General features: G+C 38.2%; 2 protein-coding genes across 3 annotated transcripts in view; one reads left to right on the top strand and one right to left on the bottom strand.

Moving 5' to 3' along the window:
* Nucleotides 1-21,915, bottom strand: part of LOC131781145 (uncharacterized) — a 93,083-nt gene that overhangs the window by 28,620 nt on the left and 42,548 nt on the right. The gene's annotated exons all lie outside the window — the stretch shown is intronic.
* Nucleotides 2,320-10,530, top strand: LOC131797874 (tetratricopeptide repeat protein 28-like). The gene is made up of 7 exons (XM_066166499.1): nucleotides 2,320-2,344; nucleotides 4,986-5,054; nucleotides 5,291-5,356; nucleotides 5,713-7,446; nucleotides 7,510-7,729; nucleotides 8,132-9,866; nucleotides 10,162-10,530. Exons 2-7 carry the CDS (start codon nucleotides 4,988-4,990, stop codon nucleotides 10,171-10,173), a joined length of 3,834 nt encoding a protein of 1,277 aa, XP_066022596.1. The 5' UTR covers nucleotides 2,320-2,344; nucleotides 4,986-4,987; the 3' UTR covers nucleotides 10,174-10,530.

Here is a 21,915-nt window from a genome sequence, read left to right as displayed (position 1 = left end):
AGCGACCTAATGCAATTAATTAGATAAACGGGTATTGACTAAAGATACAAATAGAAATAATTTGAAACATGAGTCTAAAGAATGAAATAAAATATCTATCTTATTTACTCATCACGAACGTGGGTGAGAGAATGAATTCACTCGAGGATTCAAATCTTTGACCTTCGGATTTTACGATCTGAAAGTTGACCTCAGGGCCTTAATTAGAGCCTCGTTAATGAGCCAGGACATACGCTCTGTTTATATACGCACACTGCTAAGATCTGAATTGTGGTTAAGTGTCATGTTTGAAAATAGATAAAGAAAGAAAGTGAATTTTGAGCTCCATTGTCGAATGAAAAATATTCAAAAATCTAAATCTGCAGGTCAAGACATAAATTCCTCCGAACAGGCTAGATTTTTTCTCTTTTACACACTCGTGAAAATAATCAAAATCGTTCTTTCTCCGACGACCGAGAAAAAAAAATTAAGCCCCTCTCCTTATCAGTCTAAACTACAAAATTATTTCTCAATGCTGACATATAGATTATCATCATGAAGAGGTCTTAAGGTAGTTTATTTACATACCCATGAAGAATCTATGAAACTACAACATTACTACGAGTTTATCAACTAATATTCTATTGATATTACTGATTCCAATATCATGTGTGCCGTTTGTCTCACATGCACCTCAGTAAATAGCCTCAGTTAATAGCCTCAATTAATGAATTCGAACGCGTCAGAAAATGCTGGGCTCAGAGAGAGAGAGAGAGAGCTAGGAAAAACAGATTGAAAACATTTAATTCATAAAATTCCTGTAATATGCACTGAGGTTTTCTATGCACAGAGATGCATGGAATTTCCAGGTGGAGAATACTTGTATAACTTCAGCAGATATTTCTCTAGGAAGAGTACATATGGTATTCTGAGTTTAATGTAATCAAAACCCGAAACGATTTGACTCTCTTCTTCGTTAGTTACGACGAGAAGTCGAGTATCCGTCCTGGAAAAGAGCTTTCTTGAAATTTAATGCGGCATTCTTAAGGTGAGGAAAGCCAATGAAGTAATGAATAGCATATTGTAATCGAAAGAAGGGGAAAATTGTGAAAAAAATATTCAAGACTACTGTATTATTTATGGCATTTCTTTAAATTTATATCTACCTCCGATTATAAACCATGATATTCCATTTGTTCTCACAAAGTAGATTTCAATGCAATATTCAGCCCAAAAAAATTATAATCGTTCAGAACAGAAAAATGTATCTCATAACAGGAAGTATCTTGATGTAAACAAAATATTTTCTACATGTGAGAGGCAGTTAATGAATGATACATCAGGAAGACGGGTGTCCTTTTAATCTTGTTGGGACTCGACTGCCTGTGAAATCAAATGCAAATCAGGATCTGTTTCTTGGAAGGAAGGAACACATTTTATTGTTTGAAAAATAATCGTATTGGGATGAGATCTATATAGCACCATCATATTTGACTAGAGATTTTTTTCACTTTTGACTGCAAACATCCTAAGTGCAGAATTGGCGGGAAGAAGGAATAGGTTCACAGTTCTTATTTATAGTAACTTTACGAAGTTGTCACGGCAAAAGCGGAAAATGAAAATTGGAGAAAATCGTAACGCTTTTTTCAAGGAAAGTTGATAAAAAAAACATTTGTCATATAAACTGCAGTGATTTATATCGCCAATCAGCTGCTTACACGTCACTCGTCTTTCGCGCCACTTTGTCAGGGGGATGAAGGAATATCAAATTCTCATTTTTTAGTATAGTCCACTTTTTTTGCAAGTAAAGGACTATAGTGTTTGTCTAATAAACAAAATAATTCATGGTTTCTTGTAAATATGGAGCTACCCTTCCCGTTATGACCTCGATATCTCGCGACTGAGCTCGGCAAACCAGTAAGATTCGAGGTGATCACTCGAAGAAAAATGATATTGGTACGATATGTAACTCACGGTTTGAAATCATTCTTTTTGATCCAGTAATGGCAGAGAGTGTCCTGCTCTGAGGAGAAAAAGGAATTGCGAGTGTTTTCCACTGAGAGGGAAATAGCTGAATTTTAATCACGGAATGAAATAATCGTCACGCAGAAACATTTAAACAAATAGTAATAAAAAAATAAAAACAAACAAACAACTTTCCTGAAATAGAAAAGGAACTTTTACTCACGACACTGGGCATGGAAAGAGACTAGTAAATGTTTTAAACGAGTGAATATAGAATATTTCATGTTTTCATCGATATTGTTGTAAAACAAAACATTGTTCTTGGTATTTTCAGGGATTTAGAAATAACAAAAAGCATCGTTTGGAGAATAGGGAGCTTCAGAGGAAGACAGTTTAACAGGTTCGATTCAATTTTTTAAATTCCAGTTTATGACAGCTGTTTAGAGCTCATGTTTTTCAAAATGAAAGCGCGTAATCTAATGTTCCTTGCGCCTGGAAACAATTAGGTTTAATTTCAATCGAGTTTTCTTGATTTACTGCTGTCAGATATGAAATATTTCACTTACATCACGTTAAAAAAATTCCATTGATTTCTCTCATATGATTAATAATGGTAATAGGATTGAGTGGAGTCCTATTCGGTCTGTAATCTCACAAAATCGGACGACTGCGATGCGAGAGTCAGATTTGTCAATCACGAGTATGATCTTGGGAGTTAAAAAGTTAACAGTGTGTGATCGCACGTGATGAGAGCGTGACAGAGCTGGATGACCTGTTGTACTTATAGCTCTTGTCAATGTCGAAACCAGCCAATATTTCTCGAAAACGAAACGAAGTAAAATAAAACAAAACAAAGCAAACAAACAAAAATGCAATGCATTTCCATGAAAAAGATCTTTAGATCGCGGCAGCAATTTTTATGTCGCAAAATTCGCTATTTATTGTAACTGTGATAGTATTATAGATTCGCATGGAACAAAAAAATTACATCTATACTGCACGTGTCATTTACATGTACGTCTTCACATGTTAAGATATCAACGTCATGATAATCGGATTTATAAACATTACGGTAATACTTTCCGAAACTGCTTTTATCTACGAACGTTTCTAAGATTGAATTCAACTTTAAATAAAGAGAAGTATTTCTTGTAACAAGATTTTGTCAAATTTTAATGTCCGAATTAGAGGTAGCTTTTCGGCGAGGTGAGTTTCAGTGCGGTAGATCTCTCCCGCGCTGTTCGGTGCTTTTAAAATGTGTTTCAAAATTATATATGTTTCAAGTTTAATCTCGATATCTATATATATCATAAATAGGATGATACATATTCACTGCTTGATAAAAATTTATCTATGATCTTCTTGAGTTTTAATATTTCATCGAAAGAGTGAGCGATATCATCAACACTCGATGGTAAATTTCGTATCCTCGCGCGGGTATGTAAAACCCCAATAGATATGTGCATTACTGACTAAGCATGAGATAGAGATGGCCAAGTTTCTTCTCTGCATTCTTAAGGACCTTGAGAATAAGAAATTGTTACATGGGAAAAAAAAAGTATTACATGCAACACAAGATGCTCCTCGAGCTGTTCTTTGTTTTGACCAAAGACGTATCTTTGACTCCGGTGTAGCCAAACCGCCGGAAAAATCCGACTCTTCACTCGTGTGACAAAAATAAATGGTCTATGTCGGTGTACGGGATATATTTAATCGGCTTCAATCGTTTTGTTTTGTTTTGTTTTTTTTTTGTGGGATGTTAGCGGGAATTAAAAAACAACACATTTCGCACTCTTGGGTCGAGAAATTTGGAGTATCGTGATAAAAAGCTAAAAAAAGTGAAATTTTAAGGATAGAACCACCATGACAACCAATTCTTTATTACGTATGAAAGCGGAACCTCGCCGACGTCGCTATTAATTATTTTAGTTCTTAGAAGTCCTGCGAACATTATTCGACCTCCTCCGCAAAACTTGTAGACATTCATAGGGAACTAAATATTTGTCTTCGACTATTCAAACTACATATCCACAAGGTGGTTACTCATACGAATTATTGAACATGTACGAAAACGAAACCTCGCCAACGTCACGGTTAATTATTTTGGATTCTTGAAAGCTTGGGAGCATCATTCGACTTCCTCTTCGAAAATTGGCACAATAAAAACATAGACCTTGACTGGAAGTAAATTTTTTTGGTCTTGAGTAATTCAAGTTACGTATCCTCTTGGTGGTTAGTCGTGTTATTTCTAGCCGATTTTCGGTCAGAAATCGGTTTTAGTAGATATTTCCCGAATATCCCCTTCAAAATCGTACAGGAACAGACTATTTATTATTTACTTTCTCCGACATAATTGTTTATGGGCCAGCCACTTTCAGTTTTTCATATTTTATAAGCGCCTTCAAAAGAAAATTTATGGAATCTTCTGTAGCTTTGTGGAAATTGTTACACATGCGCTTTATGAAGTAACTGAAACCTTTGGTGGATAGGTGTGTCTGAGTGACGGTATATGAAAGCAGTTCTTTACGTAATAGGCCGGGGGGGAAGGGTGTTGAAAGAATTCGTGACGGTTACGCAAAACCTCGCTTGTGTTTGCCTTAATGATTCAGTAGTGAGTACTTGGACCCTTGACAGTTAATGCCAACTTTCTACTTAAAACGAACTTTTAGGTTAAAAGAGCCTAGTGGTTCGCAAAAAAAAAAAACTTTAATGATGATAATAAAGTAAAAAAAAAAAGGTTATCTATGCATTATGTTTAAGTAAAATATACTAACTGTAAGGAGTCTTAGGTGTCTTTAATCATCACCAGTTTGAGTTTATCGGTTGAAATATTGGTCGAAAGGCTTTCCTTCTACGTCCAATTAAGTCAAAACAGCGGAACGTGACTCGAGCTGTCACACCATCACGATAGTGTGACAGAGGAAACTTTGGGACTTTTATTTTTTCTCGACGTTCTCTTTAGATTACCTTCATTTCAGTCTCCTTCTTTGATTTGTAACCATGATTTATAGCGCATTAAAATCGACTCCATTTATCTCCAGCTATGGCAGAAAGTAATCTCCTAACAACGGGGGAAGAACTGGACTTGAACAATGAGCCTCCAGTCACAGGTGAGAGAAGAAGACCGTTATATGATAGTTTTGAAGTGGTTGTTAGGCCTTTTGGTCGAATAGTTAGGTATATCTTTAATCATGTGCACTTATCTTTGAAACATTTACACTTAAAGGTATTACGGAATCTATTAAATAGGTTGGTATTCTGGGTGACGAGGATACTGTGCATGTTGGAATTGCTCATAGTTGTGATCACTGAAAAGATCGATATATTTTCCGCTTGGTAATTTCAGCGACAGAGAAAAGCCAATTTACGTCAAGTGATTCAAAACTGGAGATATACGATGACCCTTCAAGAGGTGAGGCAAAAAGGGGAAATAATTTTTTTAAGGCGACCCAGTGTAGTTTTTGAAATAGTTATATAAAAAATTTCTACCGCTCTGGGAATAACTTGCTGAGAGTCAATAAGTTTATCTTTGCAAGTAGAGCACTCATGGTCGAACATAAAGCAAGGTGATTTGGTCACCACGAAAATGTTAATTGCAAGGGACGTGAAAACCAAAACTTTTTACCGAATTTAATTGTTCTGCCTAATATTCTAATCATTGTTGAAACACACATTTTCGTTCCATTTTTGTACATTTAATCATGTTTTCTATATTCTTGACAAGTTTTGAGATTGATAAGAATAGTAAAGGTCTGCTTCGTTATCTAGAAATTGCTAAAGAACTGAGAAACCAGGCCGGAGAAGGAAGACGTTATGGCAATCTCGGCAACGCTTATCATGGTCTTGGACAACTCAAAGCAGCAATCGAGTACCACCAACGTCATCTAGAAATTGCTAAAGAAGTGGGAGACAAGACCGGAGCAGGAATCACTTATGGTAATCTTGGCAACGCTTATCAAAGTCTAGGAAAATTAAAAACAGCAATCGAGTACCACAAACGTCGTCTTGAATTTGCTAAAGAAGTGGGAGACAAAGCCAGGGAGGGAAGAAGTTATGGCAATCTCGGCAACGCTTTTCAAGGTCTGGGACAGTTCAAAACAGCAATCGAGTACCACAACCGTTGTTTAAGAATTGCAAAAGAAGTGGGGGACAAGGCCGGAGAGGGACAAAGTTATGGCAATCTCGGCAAGGCTTATCAAGGTCTACGGCAGTTCAGAACAGCAATCAAGTACCATCAACATTCTCTGGAAATTGCTAAGAAACAAGGAGACAAGGCTGGAGAGGGACGAAGTTATGGCAGTCTCGGCAACGCCTATCATGGTCTAGGACAGTTCCAAATAGCAATCGAGTACCACAACCGTTATCTAGGAATTGCTAAAGAAGTTGGAGACAAGGCCGGAGAGGGACGAAGTTATGGTAATCTCGGCAACGCCTATCATGGTCTAGGACAGTTCAAAACAGCAATCGAGTACCAGCAACGTCATCTAGAGATTGCTAAAGAAGTGGGAGATAGGACCGGAGAGGGACAAAGTTATGGCAATCTCGGCAACGCCCATCAAGGTCTAAGACAGCTCAAAACAGCAATCGAGTACCATCAGCATTCTCTGGAAATTTCTAAGAAAGAGAGAGACAAGGCTGGAGAGGGACGAAGTTATGGCAATCTCGGCAACGCCTATCATGGTCTAGGACAGTTCAAAACAGCAATCAAGTACCAGAAACATTATCTAGAAATTGCTAAAGAGGTGGGAGACAAGGCTGGAGAGGGACAAAGTTATGGCAATCTCGGCAATGCTTATCGAGGTCTAGGACAGTTCGAAACAGCAATCGAGTACCACAACCGTCATCTTGAAATTGCGAAAGAAGTGGGAGACAAGGCTGGAGAGGGACAAAGTTCTAGCAATCTCGGCAATGCTTATCAAGGTCTAGGAAAGTTCCAAACAGCAATCGAGTACCACAACCGTCATCTAGAAATTGCGAAAAAAGTGGGAGACAAGGCTGAAGAGGGACAAATTTATGGCAATCTCGGCAACGCTTATCAAGGTCTAGGACAATTTGAAACAGCAATCGAGTACCATCAACGTCATCTTGAAATTGCTAAAGAAATGGGAGACAACAGCGGAGAGGAAATCAGTTATGGTAGTCTCGGCAACGCTTATCAAGGTCTGGGACTGTTCAAAACAGCCATCAACTGCCATCAGCATTCTCTGGAAATTGCTAAAAAAGAGGGAGACAAGTCTGGAGAGGGAAGAAGTTATGGCAATCTCGGCAACGCCTATCATGGTCTAGGACAGTTCAAAACGGCAATCGAGTTCCAGCAACGTCATTTAGAGATTGCCAAAGAACTGGAAGACAAGGCCGGACAGGGAATCAGTTATGGCAATCTTGGCAACGCTTATGGTCTAGGAGAGTTCAAAACAGCAATCGAGTACCACAACCGTTATATAGAAATTGCTAAAGAGGTGGGAGACAAGGCCGGAGAGGGAAGAAGCTATGGCAATCTCGGCAACGCTTATCAAGGTCTAGGAGAGTTTGAAACAGCAATCGAGTACCACAACCGTTATCTAGAAATTGCTGAAGAGGTGGGAGACAAAGTCGGAGAGGGAAAAAGTTATGGCAATCTCGGCAACGCTTATCAAGGACTAGGACTGTTCAAAACAGCCATCAAGTGCCATCAGCATTCTCTAGAAATTGCTAAGAAAGAGAGAGACAAGGCTGGAGAGGGACGAAGTTATGGCAATCTCGGCAACGCCTACCAAGGTCTAGGACAGTTCAAAACAGCAATCGAGTACCAGCAACGTCATTTAATTAGAGATTGCTAAAGAACTGGAAGACAAGGCCGGACAGGGAATCAGTTATGGCAATCTTGGCAACGCTTATCATGGTCTAGGAGAGTTTGAAACAGCAATCGAGTACCACAACCGTTATCTAGAAATTGCTAAAGAGGTGGGAGACAAGGTCGGAGAGGGAAAAAGCTATGGCAATCTCGGCAACGCTTATCAAGGTCTAGGACAGTTCAAAACGGCAATCGAGTACCAGGAACGTCATCTAGAAATTGTTAAAGAAGTAGGAGACAAGGCTGAGGAGGGACAAAGTTATGGCAATCTCGGCAATGCTTATCAAGGTCTAGGACAGTTCGAAACAGCAATCGAGTACCATCAACGTCATCTAGAAATTGCTAAAGATGTAGGAGACAGGCTGGAGAGGGAATCAGCTATGGCAATCTCGGCATCGCTTATCAAGGTCTAGGGAAGTTTAAAACAGCAATCGAGTATCAGCAACGTCATCTAGAAATTGTGAAAGAAGTGGGAGACAAGGCCGGAGAGGGAATCAGTTATTGCCATCTCGGCAGAATTCTTCTCGGTAAAAGAGAGTTTAAAAGGGCAATTGAGTCGTACCAACGTCACCTAGAAATATCCAAAGAAGTAGGAGACAAGGCTGGAGAGGCATGCTCACTCGGTTCTCTCGGTATAAGTTTCGAGTGCCAAGGAGATCCCATGAGGGCCTTTACCTACTATTACTCGAGTGTAGAGGTGTATGATGATATCAGGGCCGGTCTTCAATTTCAAGATACGTGGAAGATTTGCTATCGTAATCAGCACCAAAGTGCATACAAAGGTTTGTGGCGTATAAGCCTCATTCAAGGTAAAGTTGTGAACGCTCTTCTTGCCGCAGAAAAAGGACGTGCTCAAGCTCTGAGAGATCTCATGGACGCAAGATATCAGCCTGAAGATACTTCCAGGAGGAGCGGTTCGTGCCTTTCCCTGAGTTCTGTTCCATCAAGCACAGTTTTCATAGCAATCAGTGGACCGTGCGTTTACTTCTGGGTTTGCCTCAGTGAAGATAATATCCAAATGAGAAAGATTCACGTGAACAATTATAAGTGTGAGGATGAATTGGAGTCTTTCATCCAGCTACTGAACAAAACTGCCCTTATGGAGAATTTTAGGGGAGATGCTGTCACACGCGGAAATCCTTCAGCTGATTCGCCAAAAGAGGATCAAGTGGCCAAAGATATGATCCGAGATGATGTGAGGTACTCACAATCAAGTGCTCTGCAGAAGCTTCGTGACATCATCGTCAGTCCTATCACTGATCTGATCGAAGGCAACGAGCTAACTGTCGTTCCGGAGGGGCCATTTTTCCTTGTACCTTATGCCGCATTGGAGGACTCGAGGTCATCGTGTCTAAGTGATTCTTTCACAATTCGTGTGCTTCCGTCCTTGACGACCTTACAACAAATACATGATTGCCCAGCTGACTTCCACACGAAGAGTGGTGCATTGCTGGTTGGCGACCCATTTTTCAGAGATATCATCTACCAGGGAAAACGTTTAGTGCAACTTCCGGGAGCAAGAAAAGAAGTGGAGATGATTGGACGCATCCTCAATCATTCCCCTCTCACTGGAGAAAAGGCTACAAAAGATGAGGTGTTAAAACGAATGTCATCAGTGGCGTTAGTGCACATTGCAGTGCATGGTAAAATGGAAACTGGGGAAGTCATCTTGGCACCAAACACTACAAGGAAAAACTCTCAGCCAGAAGAAAAAGACTATCTACTGACGATGAAAGATGTCCTAGAAGCTGGGCTGCGGGCTCGACTGGTTGTACTAAGTTGTCCTCACAGTGCTCGTGGGGAGGTCATGGCCGAGGGTGTGGTCGGCATCGCACGAGCATTTTTGGGTGCCGGTGCCAGATCTGTTGTGGCAACCTTATGGGCAATTGATGACGAGGGAACCCTGGAGTTCATGAGTTTCTTCTACGATGCACTTGCTAAGGGCAAGAAGGCAAGCGAAGCTCTCCAGCAGGCCATGAAGTGTATGAGAGAAATCGAAAAGTACGAGGAGGTGAAGTACTGGGCACCATTTGTACTCATTGGTGATGACGTCAGCCTGGATTTCAAGGAAATTCAGACTCTGAACCATGTAATTACTCTGTTTATAACATTTTTTCAATACCAAGTGACATAAGTCAAAATTATAGTTGTTGTATGTTGTTTTTCTTTCAATGGAGCTAGGAATTTTTGGTTGCTCGAGCAAATTGAGATGAAATGCAGTCGCTGCAACATTTACGATGATAACCATGATAAGAATGAAAAAAAGATAAGATTTTCTCTATAACTATCCAGTTTTGTGGTGTATTGTTTAATTTTGCATAGCTAAGAAAAACACCCGATGGCAACTCAACGATCCTTCCTAAATTTTTACTCTTACTTTTCAGCTGAGGCAGTGAGCATTGCAACTATATCAGAACAAAGACCAAACCCGAGGAAGTTAACGATGATATTTGGATCAGAAAGCAGTAAGCTACCGATGAAAACTTTGTCAAGAGTCTTCTTTTTAAAGCAGGGAGAGTCAACAGATGGCCAAAGACAAAATCAACGAGAGTCCTTAACGATCTCTATTGTTTCAAAACTTGACTTGTCACCCGTCTGAACTGTTCTTACGAGCTTGAAGGATTTTGGATACTCTAAAGGAAAAGGACTTTCAAATGTTTTGATCCTTAATATCTTACTCAAGCTGATTTTCGTGTAATTTTTCTTTTAATGAGATATCTTGAAATTATCATGACCAGCAATATAGAAAGTTATATTTTTAATCTAACATGGACGTTAATGTGGGCATCACATTAACGTCAAAGTTGAGACTCTTTAAGGTGATTTCCAGAGATTTTTTTACAGATTTTCTCTCGATCGGTTTTTGCCAGATGACTGATATAAAGCTATTACAACCATATCCATAGACCTTTGAGAATAATAGGTTGTCTGATTGCTCGAGTATGTTAGTTAGTTTTCTGTCATAAACTTTTTTTAGGATTTTTATTTAGGCATTGCTTATCAAAGCTCTTTTTTTTTTGTATCAGAAACATTGTTTTTCAGGACTTAAAATAACAGATTTTTACCTTTATGGCCCGGATTTAATCTTACTCTCACCAATATCTAGACTAAGTTTTCCTTTACGTTTGAATGCGATAAGTTGTGCTCATTGTTCAAGCATCACGATGCATTTTAGATATACTGTTAAAATTAATAGCACAACAGCGAAAGGAGGATTTAAAAAGGGTTATGTTTCCATCTATTGGCCGATTTCACAATTGTGCATTATACAAGGCATCGATAGAAGCTCAAACTGTGCGAGAAAGCTGAAGCCTAGTGATGTACTTAGTCACTCCTAATTAGTTGTTTACCTATTTCGTAAGTTCAATAAAGAAGCATTTGAATGTCAAAAATGAGGCAAGTCATTTGACATTTTGTTGGAAGGGAGGAGTAAGTCAATAACAAAATTAAGAAAATTTCTGGCGACGATCACTTTGAATAGCGCGCGCTTACGTGTTATCCGTTAACCTTTTCACTTCCAAGATCTTATAAGTAATTCTCCTTTCTGTCTCCCAGTCAATTCCTTTGGTGTTAGTTAGGAGAATTCGGGTTTGGATCAACCTATAATCCCTAATTAAAACTTTTCTTTATTCTCCTCTCTTGTCTTCTTGATATTGTCTTGATATTGTGAGGAGAAATTCTGTCTTGGTCACTCATGGAAGTTAAAGGGTTAATGAATGCCTGAACCCAAGGCTATCTGTGACAGAAGACTGAACTTTTCGTTAAACTCATGGACCGACTTATAATGAGGTGACATGCAAGATTTGGAATCTAAACAGTTTTTAGATGGTGGCGCTTTAAAGGGTAAAAAGAAAAAAAACCGACAAAACACGACGTAGAAAAATAAGTGAACCAATGATGAACCTGGAAGAGACCTGTGTAAGGACAGCGCTGTCGCTTGGATTTTAAGCGGTTTTCTCAGTTGCGTTTTGCAATCGACCAGAGGCAAGCGCTAAAAGTGGCGCGAAGTGCGAGTCCTTTGCTTTTAAAAGACAGTTAACCATACCCGAAAAGTCAGGAAACTCTAACAGTATGACCAGTATGACCAAACCCTGCTAGTTAAAACAGCGGCTGTGTAAATCATTTCCGTAGGAATAGGGGTCCGAGGGAGCTTGGGTCCCATCCCCCTGCGCTCTTTATTGAAAAAAAAGGAAGTAGAAAAATGCCCTAGCCCCGGTGTGCGAGGCTGTTACAGTAGAAATAACAATAAAAAGAAAAATGAACTAGCCCCAGTGTACGAGGCTGCTATAGTAGAAATAACAATAAAAAAAATGAACTAGCCCGGTGTACGAGGCTGCTACAGTAGAAATAACATTAAAAAAATGCCCTAGCCCCAGTGTACGAGGCTGCTACAATAAAAATAACAATAAAAAGAAAAATGAACTGGCACCAGTGTACGAAATTGCTACAATAGAAATAACAATAAAAAGAAAAATGAACTAGCCCCAGTGTACGAGGCTGCTACAATAGAAATAACAATAAAAAGAAAAATGAACAAGCCCCAGTGTACGAGGCTTACGCATTTAAAAGTTCCAGATTGGTCATTGGTTTGAAATGAACTCCTGACTAAAAAGTTACCTATGTTTTTGTCACGTTTGAATGAAATAAGTGGGGGTTGCGAAAAGATAGTGCCAGTCTCTGAATCGTTTTGGAGTAATTTAAAATTTTTAAGAATGATAGATTTAACTGCGTGGTTGTGATGGCGAAATGTAAGAGTAAATGGAATGCGGTCAGTGTTCTCCTTCTCGGCCGTTTGTAGTGCTGCCTGTCGATCGATTTGTTGGGGACGGTGGTAGCCCGCTTGAACGACAGAAACAGGATAGCCGCGTTTATCGAAAAATTGGCACATTACCTCTGATTTTTCGGAAAATTGGAGTCGTCACTACATAAACTTTTAAATGCGCTCGCTCACGATGCAAAACTTGTCCTTTCATTCACAACGTAGAGAAAATATCGGGACCCAAAAGATCCATTGAGATCATTGATCACTTTACGTGTACCTCCGCTAGTGTTATTTACTGCATAACTTGCACTTATTGCAATAAGTTATACATCGGCGAAACAGGAAGACGACTGGGTGACCGATTCCGAGAACACCTTCGCGATGTGGAAAGAAATGACAAGGACGCATCCAAACCAGTCGCTAGACACTTTAATCTTCCTTATCATTCTAAACAGCATATGGCAGTTTGCGGCCTTTCCTTACATCTAGGCAGTTCGGAAAGCCGCAAAACACTAGAACAAAAAATTTATATCCCAAATCGGCACCCTTAATCCCCACGGAATCAACGAGCGCTTTTCATTCAACTAATTTATTCCTGTTTTCTCGTCACCATATACCCACCAATGGCGTAGCTCCACTTTCTACATTTAAATCCACACACAACCAACAATTCCTCTAATCGCTCTGACGAAGGGCTAACGCTCGAAACGTCAGCTTTTTTACCCTTTACGGTGGCTAATTTACGTTTTCAACCCAGTTGTTAACACTAAATTACCTGCTATACTCTCCCACCGACGCAGCACCACAGTTTCTTTATAAACTTACTCCTTTATTCGACTGTCGTGTTGGTTTGAATACGTAGTCTATCACCACTGGCCAACTTGATCTCTTTCACCGACTGTCCCATCCTCCAAGCTCCTTGCGATTATTAAACCTTTACCTCCCGTGAGTGATCAAGAGAGAAATTCTCCTTACAATATCAATACAATAACAAACATAGATATCAAGCATGAGAATAAAGTAAAATATCAATAAAGGGATTATTAGTTGCTCTAATACCAAATTCTCTAAATTGACATTATAAGAAATGTATGACAGATAGTAAAGAGAATTACTAATGAGATCTTGGAAGTTTGAGGGTTAAGATCCTAAAAAAAAAAAACTAGGAATCAACAACATTATTTTTACCAGTAAATCCAATGGAGAGAAAAGAAAAGGACAACAAATTAAAACAGAAAAAATAAAACAACAACAACAACAACGTAAGCGGCGCCAAAAGATTTGTTTCATTCCTTTCGTTCGACTGTTTATAAGCTAGCCCGTGGGAACAGGAACAACAGACGTAGAAGGCTAGGAACTTTATTTTTCTCATCAAATGCAACAAAGACCATTCACAAAACACAGCTTTCAAAAGCTTCTTCGCTTTAGGATCAGTGTTAAGTTGCCATTCTTTTTTCTTAGCCCTAAATTGATTTTGCGTCATTATAATAGGTTTAAAATAACATAAAAAGACAAAATATCGCGTGCAATGACAATTTCAGTTTAACAGTCCAAGGTCACTGGATTCCACTGGATCAGAATAGAGCAATGGTTTCCTTTCATCATCCGTTGTGCCCTCTAAGGAATGAGGCCTTGACGATGACTCGCATTCCAACACCGTCACTGCCTTTGAAGACGTCAGACTCACGTAACTCAGAAGTACAGGAAGAAACCCGAGACCATGCAGCGCGCCGATCAAAACAACACCGAGAAAGTAGAATACCTTAGCGGAAAAAGGTTAAAGTTAAGGTTAGAATTTATTTTACATTGACGCTTTCTTACGCCTTGATTAGGGGCGTGCGCTCAGAAACGGCCGAGGTGTGATCTAATGAAGTCGTTGTGGGAGGAACTTTTCGAGGAATTGGGCCAACGTAACTTAACGTAACAGGAAGGAGTAACAACCTGTGAAGAATACCCAGTATTACAATGTCAAGATACGTACGGAAGTAGAAAACCTGAAAAAATAAGTAAATAAAAAGGAGAATTGATTTGATTCAATTGAACATTAAAATGTACCATTCACGATTGAGACATCTCGCAGTAACATCGAGACTATGCACAGATAAGAAACTTAGTCAATATTGACAATTACACGTCAAATAAAGTCACGAAGATCATCGCGAGCAAACGTATGGATATTGGCAATATATACTTATAAACACCAACAAAGAAGATCTTACATAGCTTGGCATTTTGAACAAAGGCACAGAGAAGTAATACAGATGTTGTAAACACGTTAGGTCAACACATTTCTTACTCAATTTTAACTAGCTACTTGAGGATAATGCTCACCAAAATTAATACGTGGCAATGAAACTTTGTACGATTATCAATTCTAGAGAATACACGTAAAAAATATTATTAGAACTTGAGGAATACGAGTTTCAATCTTGTTCCACACTCCTTTAAACTTTTAGAACTTTGATCACAAATCTTTTATTCCTTGGTTTAAACATTTGTGGAGTAAACTTTCTTTAAACATCAAACATTTGTGTATAATTTGAATAAACATAATAAGAAGTCATGTTTATTTACCCTTTTCTGGCTAAAAACCAGATGTAAATAAAACAATAAACTATCATGGGGATCTCAGTGTCATATTCAAATATCATATATATACCATCCCAATACTTACTTGGGATTGTATATATTCTAAGTATTACAAACTGTTTGTGTTGGTGGAAAAACATTAAAAATTGCTATAAACGTAGCATTTAAGGTAGAGAAGGAGTGCAAGGTCGATTAGTCAGAAAATCGAGCTCGTATCGTGAAGTCCTGGTTTCGAATATGCTCTGAGCACCAAATGGATTTGTTTTTCAGTAGTCACGTGTTTTACTTCAACTACGCTTGTAAAAAGCCAACTGCTTTACCTCCATGCCACCGGAGGTTATGAAAAAACAGTGATACGCTTGATAGAGATTTTTTTTCTAGACTATTTCACAAGGGGCTATTTAATGATGGGTTAATCGGCGTTTCTATACTTCTGTTAATAAGTGAAAGCCTTAAAAAGTATCAAGATTTGTCAAAATTCTAATCTCCATCCCAATCCTTAGTAGTTTAACTTTTAGCCGCCAGTTAAGAGGATGGTTTATCGGTACACGCCTCAGTAACGTCAGGGCACCCTCACTTTCAAAACGAGGCCACACGCAAAAACTGAACAGTAAAGATGTTTTAGTTGTGCTTCACACTTATCTTCGTTGAAGTTGAGGGATTGGGCATGTAGGGAAAGCGCTCATTACGTCATTCACACAGAAGACATCGCTAGAGTTTTATTAGCGAGAAACAAGAAATGCTTACCTGAAATATTTGAGACTTGGAAAAGTGAAGCACTAAGATCCCAGAAAACTTTGTTGATGTAATTCCACTGAAAACCTGTACAAAAAATAAGCCAAGGCAAAGTAAGGTTGTTGCTGTTTGCTTTTTTTTAAAATTACATTTCAATATACATATATGTTATTGCCAATATGTTATTTGCTAAGAGCGGTTCCCACGACTTCCCTTCGTTTGTCGCTCAAGAAAGTTTTGGTTTGCAACAGCTTTTAAAAAATCATTGATGATCAAACAAATTTGATAGAAGGAGAGCCAGTTCATTGGGTTCTGTGCTAGATCTTAGAAGAAACTGCAAGAAATTTGCAGAATGTATATGTGTAGTTTTCTAAAATACACTGTAGTGTACTTCAACTTTATGTCTGTAATGATCAGAATGCCAAATTATTTTCGCTAATTTTGATCTTCTCCGCATTGAGTGGTTCGTAACCTGATTAAACGAAAATCATCGAGGAGGCAGCTGTTTACTTATTAAGTCATGCAAACGTTACGACTGATCAAGTTTATGCAACGAATCAGGACAACTCAGGATCTTTTTTCCTTCCAACTGTTATCAAGACTTAAAGCACTAAAAGAAAATAAGCAAAAGAGGTTTGAACAATCAAAAAGATGTCTTGGTGACAGGATATAGCTGTTCTTATGTACAAGACAAAAACAACATTTAGCCCGAAATATATTGCAGATCTTTTCCAAATGACAAACACCAAATATTCACTGAGAAACAAGGAGTTCGCCATGCCTAGATTTAATACGACTACGCACGGAAAGCATTCCATCAGATACATTAGCCCAAAGTTGTGGAGTCTATTGCCTAAAAATGTAAGAGACCTTCCTGCATTATCTGTATTTAAGCAGCAGCGTATTAGAAAGCTTGATTTAAATTCCTTACAGGCCGATGTTCATTGTTCTGAATGTATTTCGTGTCATACATAATAGACACTTTAGCATTTTATTAAGTCTATGCAAATGTAAATAATATTATCTGCTGCGTATTCGTTTTATCAATTGTTAATAGTGTTATCAATTTTAACTCTTTATTTTAATTTATTTATAGTGTCCCCATTTAGTGGTTCGTTACTGCTATTTCAGTTTGACACTTAAATAGAGGTATTCATTCATTCAATCATTAATTGGTTAATTTTCAGAATTATGCAAATAGGCTGTGACACGAGCGCAATGGAGGAAACACATTACTTTGTCTTGTTTTGAAGATATTGGTAGATGAAAGCTTGAGAGATACCCGCAGGCTTGAGGCTATCAGTGACTTCATTGGTGTATAAACTTTCCACTGATATGTTTTTCTAGCTCTGTTTACGCCTTCATTTTACGAATTCTTTCTACACAATCGTATACAAATTATGTTCGAAGAGATGGGTATACTCTGATCACGCTGGTATGAATAAGACTTCATGTGAAGTTTCCATACTTTATCTAAACTCTGACTGAAAAAATCTTCTATATTGTAGGAAAGGGAAAATTCCGTGGACTATATTATTATAGTCACAGCGCGCTCGACCGCAGTCCACACGGGCGGTCTAGCAAAAAATCAATTTTAGCCTGTGGCGACACAAACAAAAAGAGAATTGGACAAAACCCTAACCAATTTTTTGAGACAGATGTCTTAAACCTTTTTTTACGGGCTTAAAAATAAAGGAAAACGTTTTTTCGAGGAGAAGTCGAGAGGGCCGCTCTTAGCGAGAGAGGCACTTATCAACGAAGTTTTCCTCCGTGAAGCCATGTTTACTAGAAATGTGCTCTAAAATCTCCGAGAAAATTTGGTTAGAATACCGCAGAGTTAGCAATTTGGAATCTTTAGCAAACAAATTCGTGGGCTTTTTTGTGCGCTTGCATTTTTAAATAATTTAACTAATAGTTTCTTTTCTTTTGATTTTGCATATTGATTACTGAAACGTATACAGGAAGGGTCCATTACAATAGAGAGTGGATGATGGAAATAACTGCCCGAGGAGAAAACAAACAAAATCATGTAGTTCAATACACATCAGTCAGTCTAACAGCCTCTCTGTGAGGGTGTGTTAGACATCTTTGATATATTCAAATGTGATTGGCTATCGTGTTTCTAGGAAGTCTGGCATTAGATTGCTGGTACATCCGTCGCAGTCAACAAACTGCTGTTAAGCCTCTCTATTTGCTCAACAGCCACAAAACATCGATAGGATTTCTATTCAGCTGGTTTTTGAGGATATGGGAGTTTTTCTCCACTTGTTCTTTATTTCTGTGGCTCTCTCCCACGGACAAGCTCTGTCCTGCCCAGATGGTAGGTTTCAAATCTTGCATTTGTTTATACGAAACTTTCAATTTTCTCCTCTTAAACTTTCAGTCAAGTAGAGGCCTAATAAAAAAAATGGCTACAAAACTCATCGTCCAACTCAATGCATTGTTATCTTTCATTTACTCAAAAAGATTTTCGATTCTTTTTTGCTGCATCAGAACGTATGTTTGCGAAGTTTTTAGTTATGACCGAACAATCTTTGAAATTTCTTAGCTAATGACATGTTTCATTGCTTATAGTCTTCAATTCTTTTAAAACACACATATGAAAATAAACTGAAGTCTTAACAAGGTCATCTAAAATTAATGACAAGATTTTCGCAAGAAAGATGTTATCGTTATGAGCAGCCCTACAGTAAAAGAAAGGCAAATTGATGAATCAACTAGTTGGAAGTAGCTCCCTTGGTTTTAAATTCTCTTGTGAAATAAGAATATCTCTCTTGGGTACATAATTATTCGCTGGTGTGATATTTAGTGGACATAATTTTTTTTTATTCAAGACAACTTTAGTAGAAAAAAATTTCTACCTTGAAAATATAATGCAGACAGGTGCTAAACATAGATCAAAACGTTGTCGTGTAACTTTTAGAACTCGGAATTCGATGCATATTTTCCTCGTTAAAGCACTCCTGCTGTGTTTTGTACTGTGCGATATTTGAAGCCTGATGAGTAAGTTTTTCATAGCCAATAAAAACAAAAAGAAAATTTTTTATATACAGGGAAAGCAATTAAGTTTTCAATAATGCAAAGGGGTACTGAATGCAAATAACCGTCCACATTAAAACTTCTCACTTAACAGGTGGCTAACGGATAAAAGTTATGGATGTGTAACCATTCCCATAGTGATATTAATTAACAACTCTTTATTAGGACATCTTCATAATTCAATTAAAATCGATGCACAATGAAGGGAAGGGAAGATCTTAAACTTCAATAGCGGTTTAGCAGGGGTCTTTTTAAATATCTATTCAACACGTTCACGTTTTATCGAAAACAAGTTTAATTGATACGAGTGATGGAAAAACAAAACAGAACAAAAACAAAATAAAGATAAAAATGTAAAAGTAATCATACTTTATGCTTAGCGTGTGTATATCGTGAAATGGATGCACGAAGGAAGTTTGCAGAGCACGAAAGAAATTAGTTGCTTGACGTGAAGCCAAGGGCAATTTTAACTTCTCGAGTGATCTCGAAACTTCCTGTGTGGGTCCATAACATGATATGCACTCGCTCGAGAACACGAACCAATTATTTTATAACGTAGCGGATATCGCTTGTGCAATCGAGTGGGGTTTACTCCGTAATGGCTTTCTACGCGAAAACTAACAATAAAAGGCAAGGCGAAAACGACCAATAAATACTCAGAGACCAAAGCTTAACTCAGAGAAGAGCTAAATTTGCTGCTTTGAAGCGGAAAACGAAAGAATTCCCTGCATTTGCGAGACCCGCATAATCAATTCAGCATGCTGAATTCGTTTTATTATTAGAATCAACAGCCAGAATGTGTCGCTGTTTGTTGAAAATTTGTGTAAGTTTTTTTGGGAAATTTTTCTGTAAGTTTTTTAACAATATCTTCAATTCAACAACGCCTTTGGGACTTGTCAACTCAAAGAATACTTACTGTTCTGAAAAAGAGTTTCCAAAGTCGCAAAGCCTTGCATGAGGTCAGAAAGCTCAGTTTCCTTCTTCACGGCCATAACTCGTAGAGCGTTTGGGAATGAAAAACCGTTAACTGCAAAGGTATTTTCGTGCCTTGACGGAGCTCAAGAATTTTTTTCTTTTTTTTTTTTAACAGTTATTATCTAGCATTTTTACTATAATTAATTTTGAGCTTCAAAGGTATATCTCCATTGAAATGAACAGAAAAAAAACAGTCTTAAGAGTTTTGAAACCACTCGGAGAGGGCAGACGGGAACTTACCTGCCTAAGTGAATTGCAAACCTCGTGTTATATATGCTCGGCCATACCTATGTCGAGACATCAAGATGGCTCATTAGGAGTTTGGTAGGACTTGCAAACGCGCGCTTAGTTATGATAGCTTTGATAATAAATCGTGATTTGAAATAATGTACAAAAGTTGGAAGTTCATGATTGAAACGTCTTACCTATATCATAATATTAAACAATTGCAGTTTTCTGAGGAAACTAAAAAAAAACACCTGTGACCCTCAGGATTGATGACCCATTTCACTTTTTAACTCTTACTGATTTTAATTTTTAGATCAATGCCGTATATTGGAATTTCCATCCACTTTGTTCTTCGTGGGAAAACGTCTCATTAACCACACCATTGCAAACATCAGTGTGATTGACAGGGACACGTGTGAATATCGTTGCTACTTGGACCACGACTGCGTCAGTGTTAACTTTTATTTTGGAGAAAACGAAGCAGAAGCACACAACTGTGAACTGAATAACTCAACGAGTAAAGAGTATGATAAGGATCTGGTGAAAGCACCGAGCTATGTTTACCACGGAACCAAGGTACCAGTCGTTAAATGTCAATTGCACTAATCTCTCTCTCTTTTCAACTCATCAGAGCTAATATTCATGTCTGGAGAACGCCTTTTATCTATCATTTGTTATTTTTACATAAATTTAAGACAAGTGCTGATGACATTGAAGATCTTTTGTAGATAAGCACTAACAAAAAACAAAAGTCCTTTGAGTGCCTTGAGGACACCCAACTCTATTACCAAAAGCAAGTAATATTTCTTAGTCATTTCTGAACGTTAGTCACCGGCCTTGAGTAAATAATTGATCGTTGTTTTTCTTGCAATGAAGGAAGCACAACTACGAAACACTTCATTCATCTTAAATATTTTTCCTGGGCAAGAATAACTGGAATGGCCTTTCGAATGCATTTCTGCAAAAGGTAGTTAAATTCAATTGGGTTTCAGGCTTGAATTGGGTTTAATAATCGAAATGATTAGATACATCTCATGGCTGAAGAGTGCGTACGACTACGGATATAACGATACAGTTGAGCTATGAGCGGGTTACTGTGTGCTGTTCTTGGGAGAGACAATTTACTCTATAATAGCCTGTCTACAGACGCCCCTTCCCGATTTTTCTGAGTGATGGGAGTGACTTACACGGGCTACATTTGAAATTCCTTTCTCCACCAAATTGTTCTCAGGTTCTCGGCGAAATTTCGAAGAAGGCTGTCAAGATATTAGACAGTACTCGTGACATCCCATCCTGGGGAGCGATAATTCTTCTTGTCACCTCATGCTGAAAATGTAGTATATTTAGCTCTCGAAGTTTTGCAATATGTCTCATAATGAATTTCGCTTTTAACGCCAGTGACAGTTTTCTTTTTGTTTTTTTTTATTGTTGTTGAAGAATTTTTGCGCTCAAGCTCCATGTAAAAACTACGGCACCTGCCAGTCGGGATTTACAAGAAAACGATATCGATGTTTATGTGCGTCTGGATTCACTGGCCACGACTGTGAGGAAGGTGACGCTTAAAATGATAGAAATGAAATTTGCTTTTGATTTTAACACAGTGGTTTATTTCTTCAGAGGGTTCAAGATTTCGAATCGGTTGTACTTGTGACACATATTTAATAAGACCCTTTATGAGGGGAAAGAAGTATGGGGGTGCAATTTCAAATTTCATGCTCTTTTTCTCAACTCTGGGTATTGTGTCTTGTTTAGGGTGAACAGGAAAGAACTTGAACCACCTCCCCTAAGTGCTGCATTCATTTTCTGTTTC

The sequence above is a fragment of the Pocillopora verrucosa genome, chromosome 5 (genome assembly GCF_036669915.1).
Source record: "Pocillopora verrucosa isolate sample1 chromosome 5, ASM3666991v2, whole genome shotgun sequence".
NCBI lineage: Eukaryota > Metazoa > Cnidaria > Anthozoa > Scleractinia > Pocilloporidae > Pocillopora > Pocillopora verrucosa.
The sequence above is the reverse complement of the archived record's forward strand: the minus strand, read 5'-3'. Positions and strand labels throughout refer to the sequence as shown.

What these genes read in the sequence shown, in the direction of transcription:
- LOC131797874 (XM_066166499.1), top strand. Translation starts at nt 4,988, where the DNA reads ATGGCAGAAAGTAATCTCCTAACAACGGGGGAAGAACTGGACTTGAAC. An exon ending in ATACGATGACCCTTCAAGAG is followed by an intron (nt 5,357 to 5,712) that starts GTGAGGCAAAAA and finishes TTCGTTATCTAG; the next exon opens with AAATTGCTAAAGAACTGAGA. An exon ending in CAGTTCAAAACAGCAATCGA is followed by an intron (nt 7,730 to 8,131) that starts GTACCAGCAACG and finishes CTAAAGATGTAG; the next exon opens with GAGACAGGCTGGAGAGGGAA.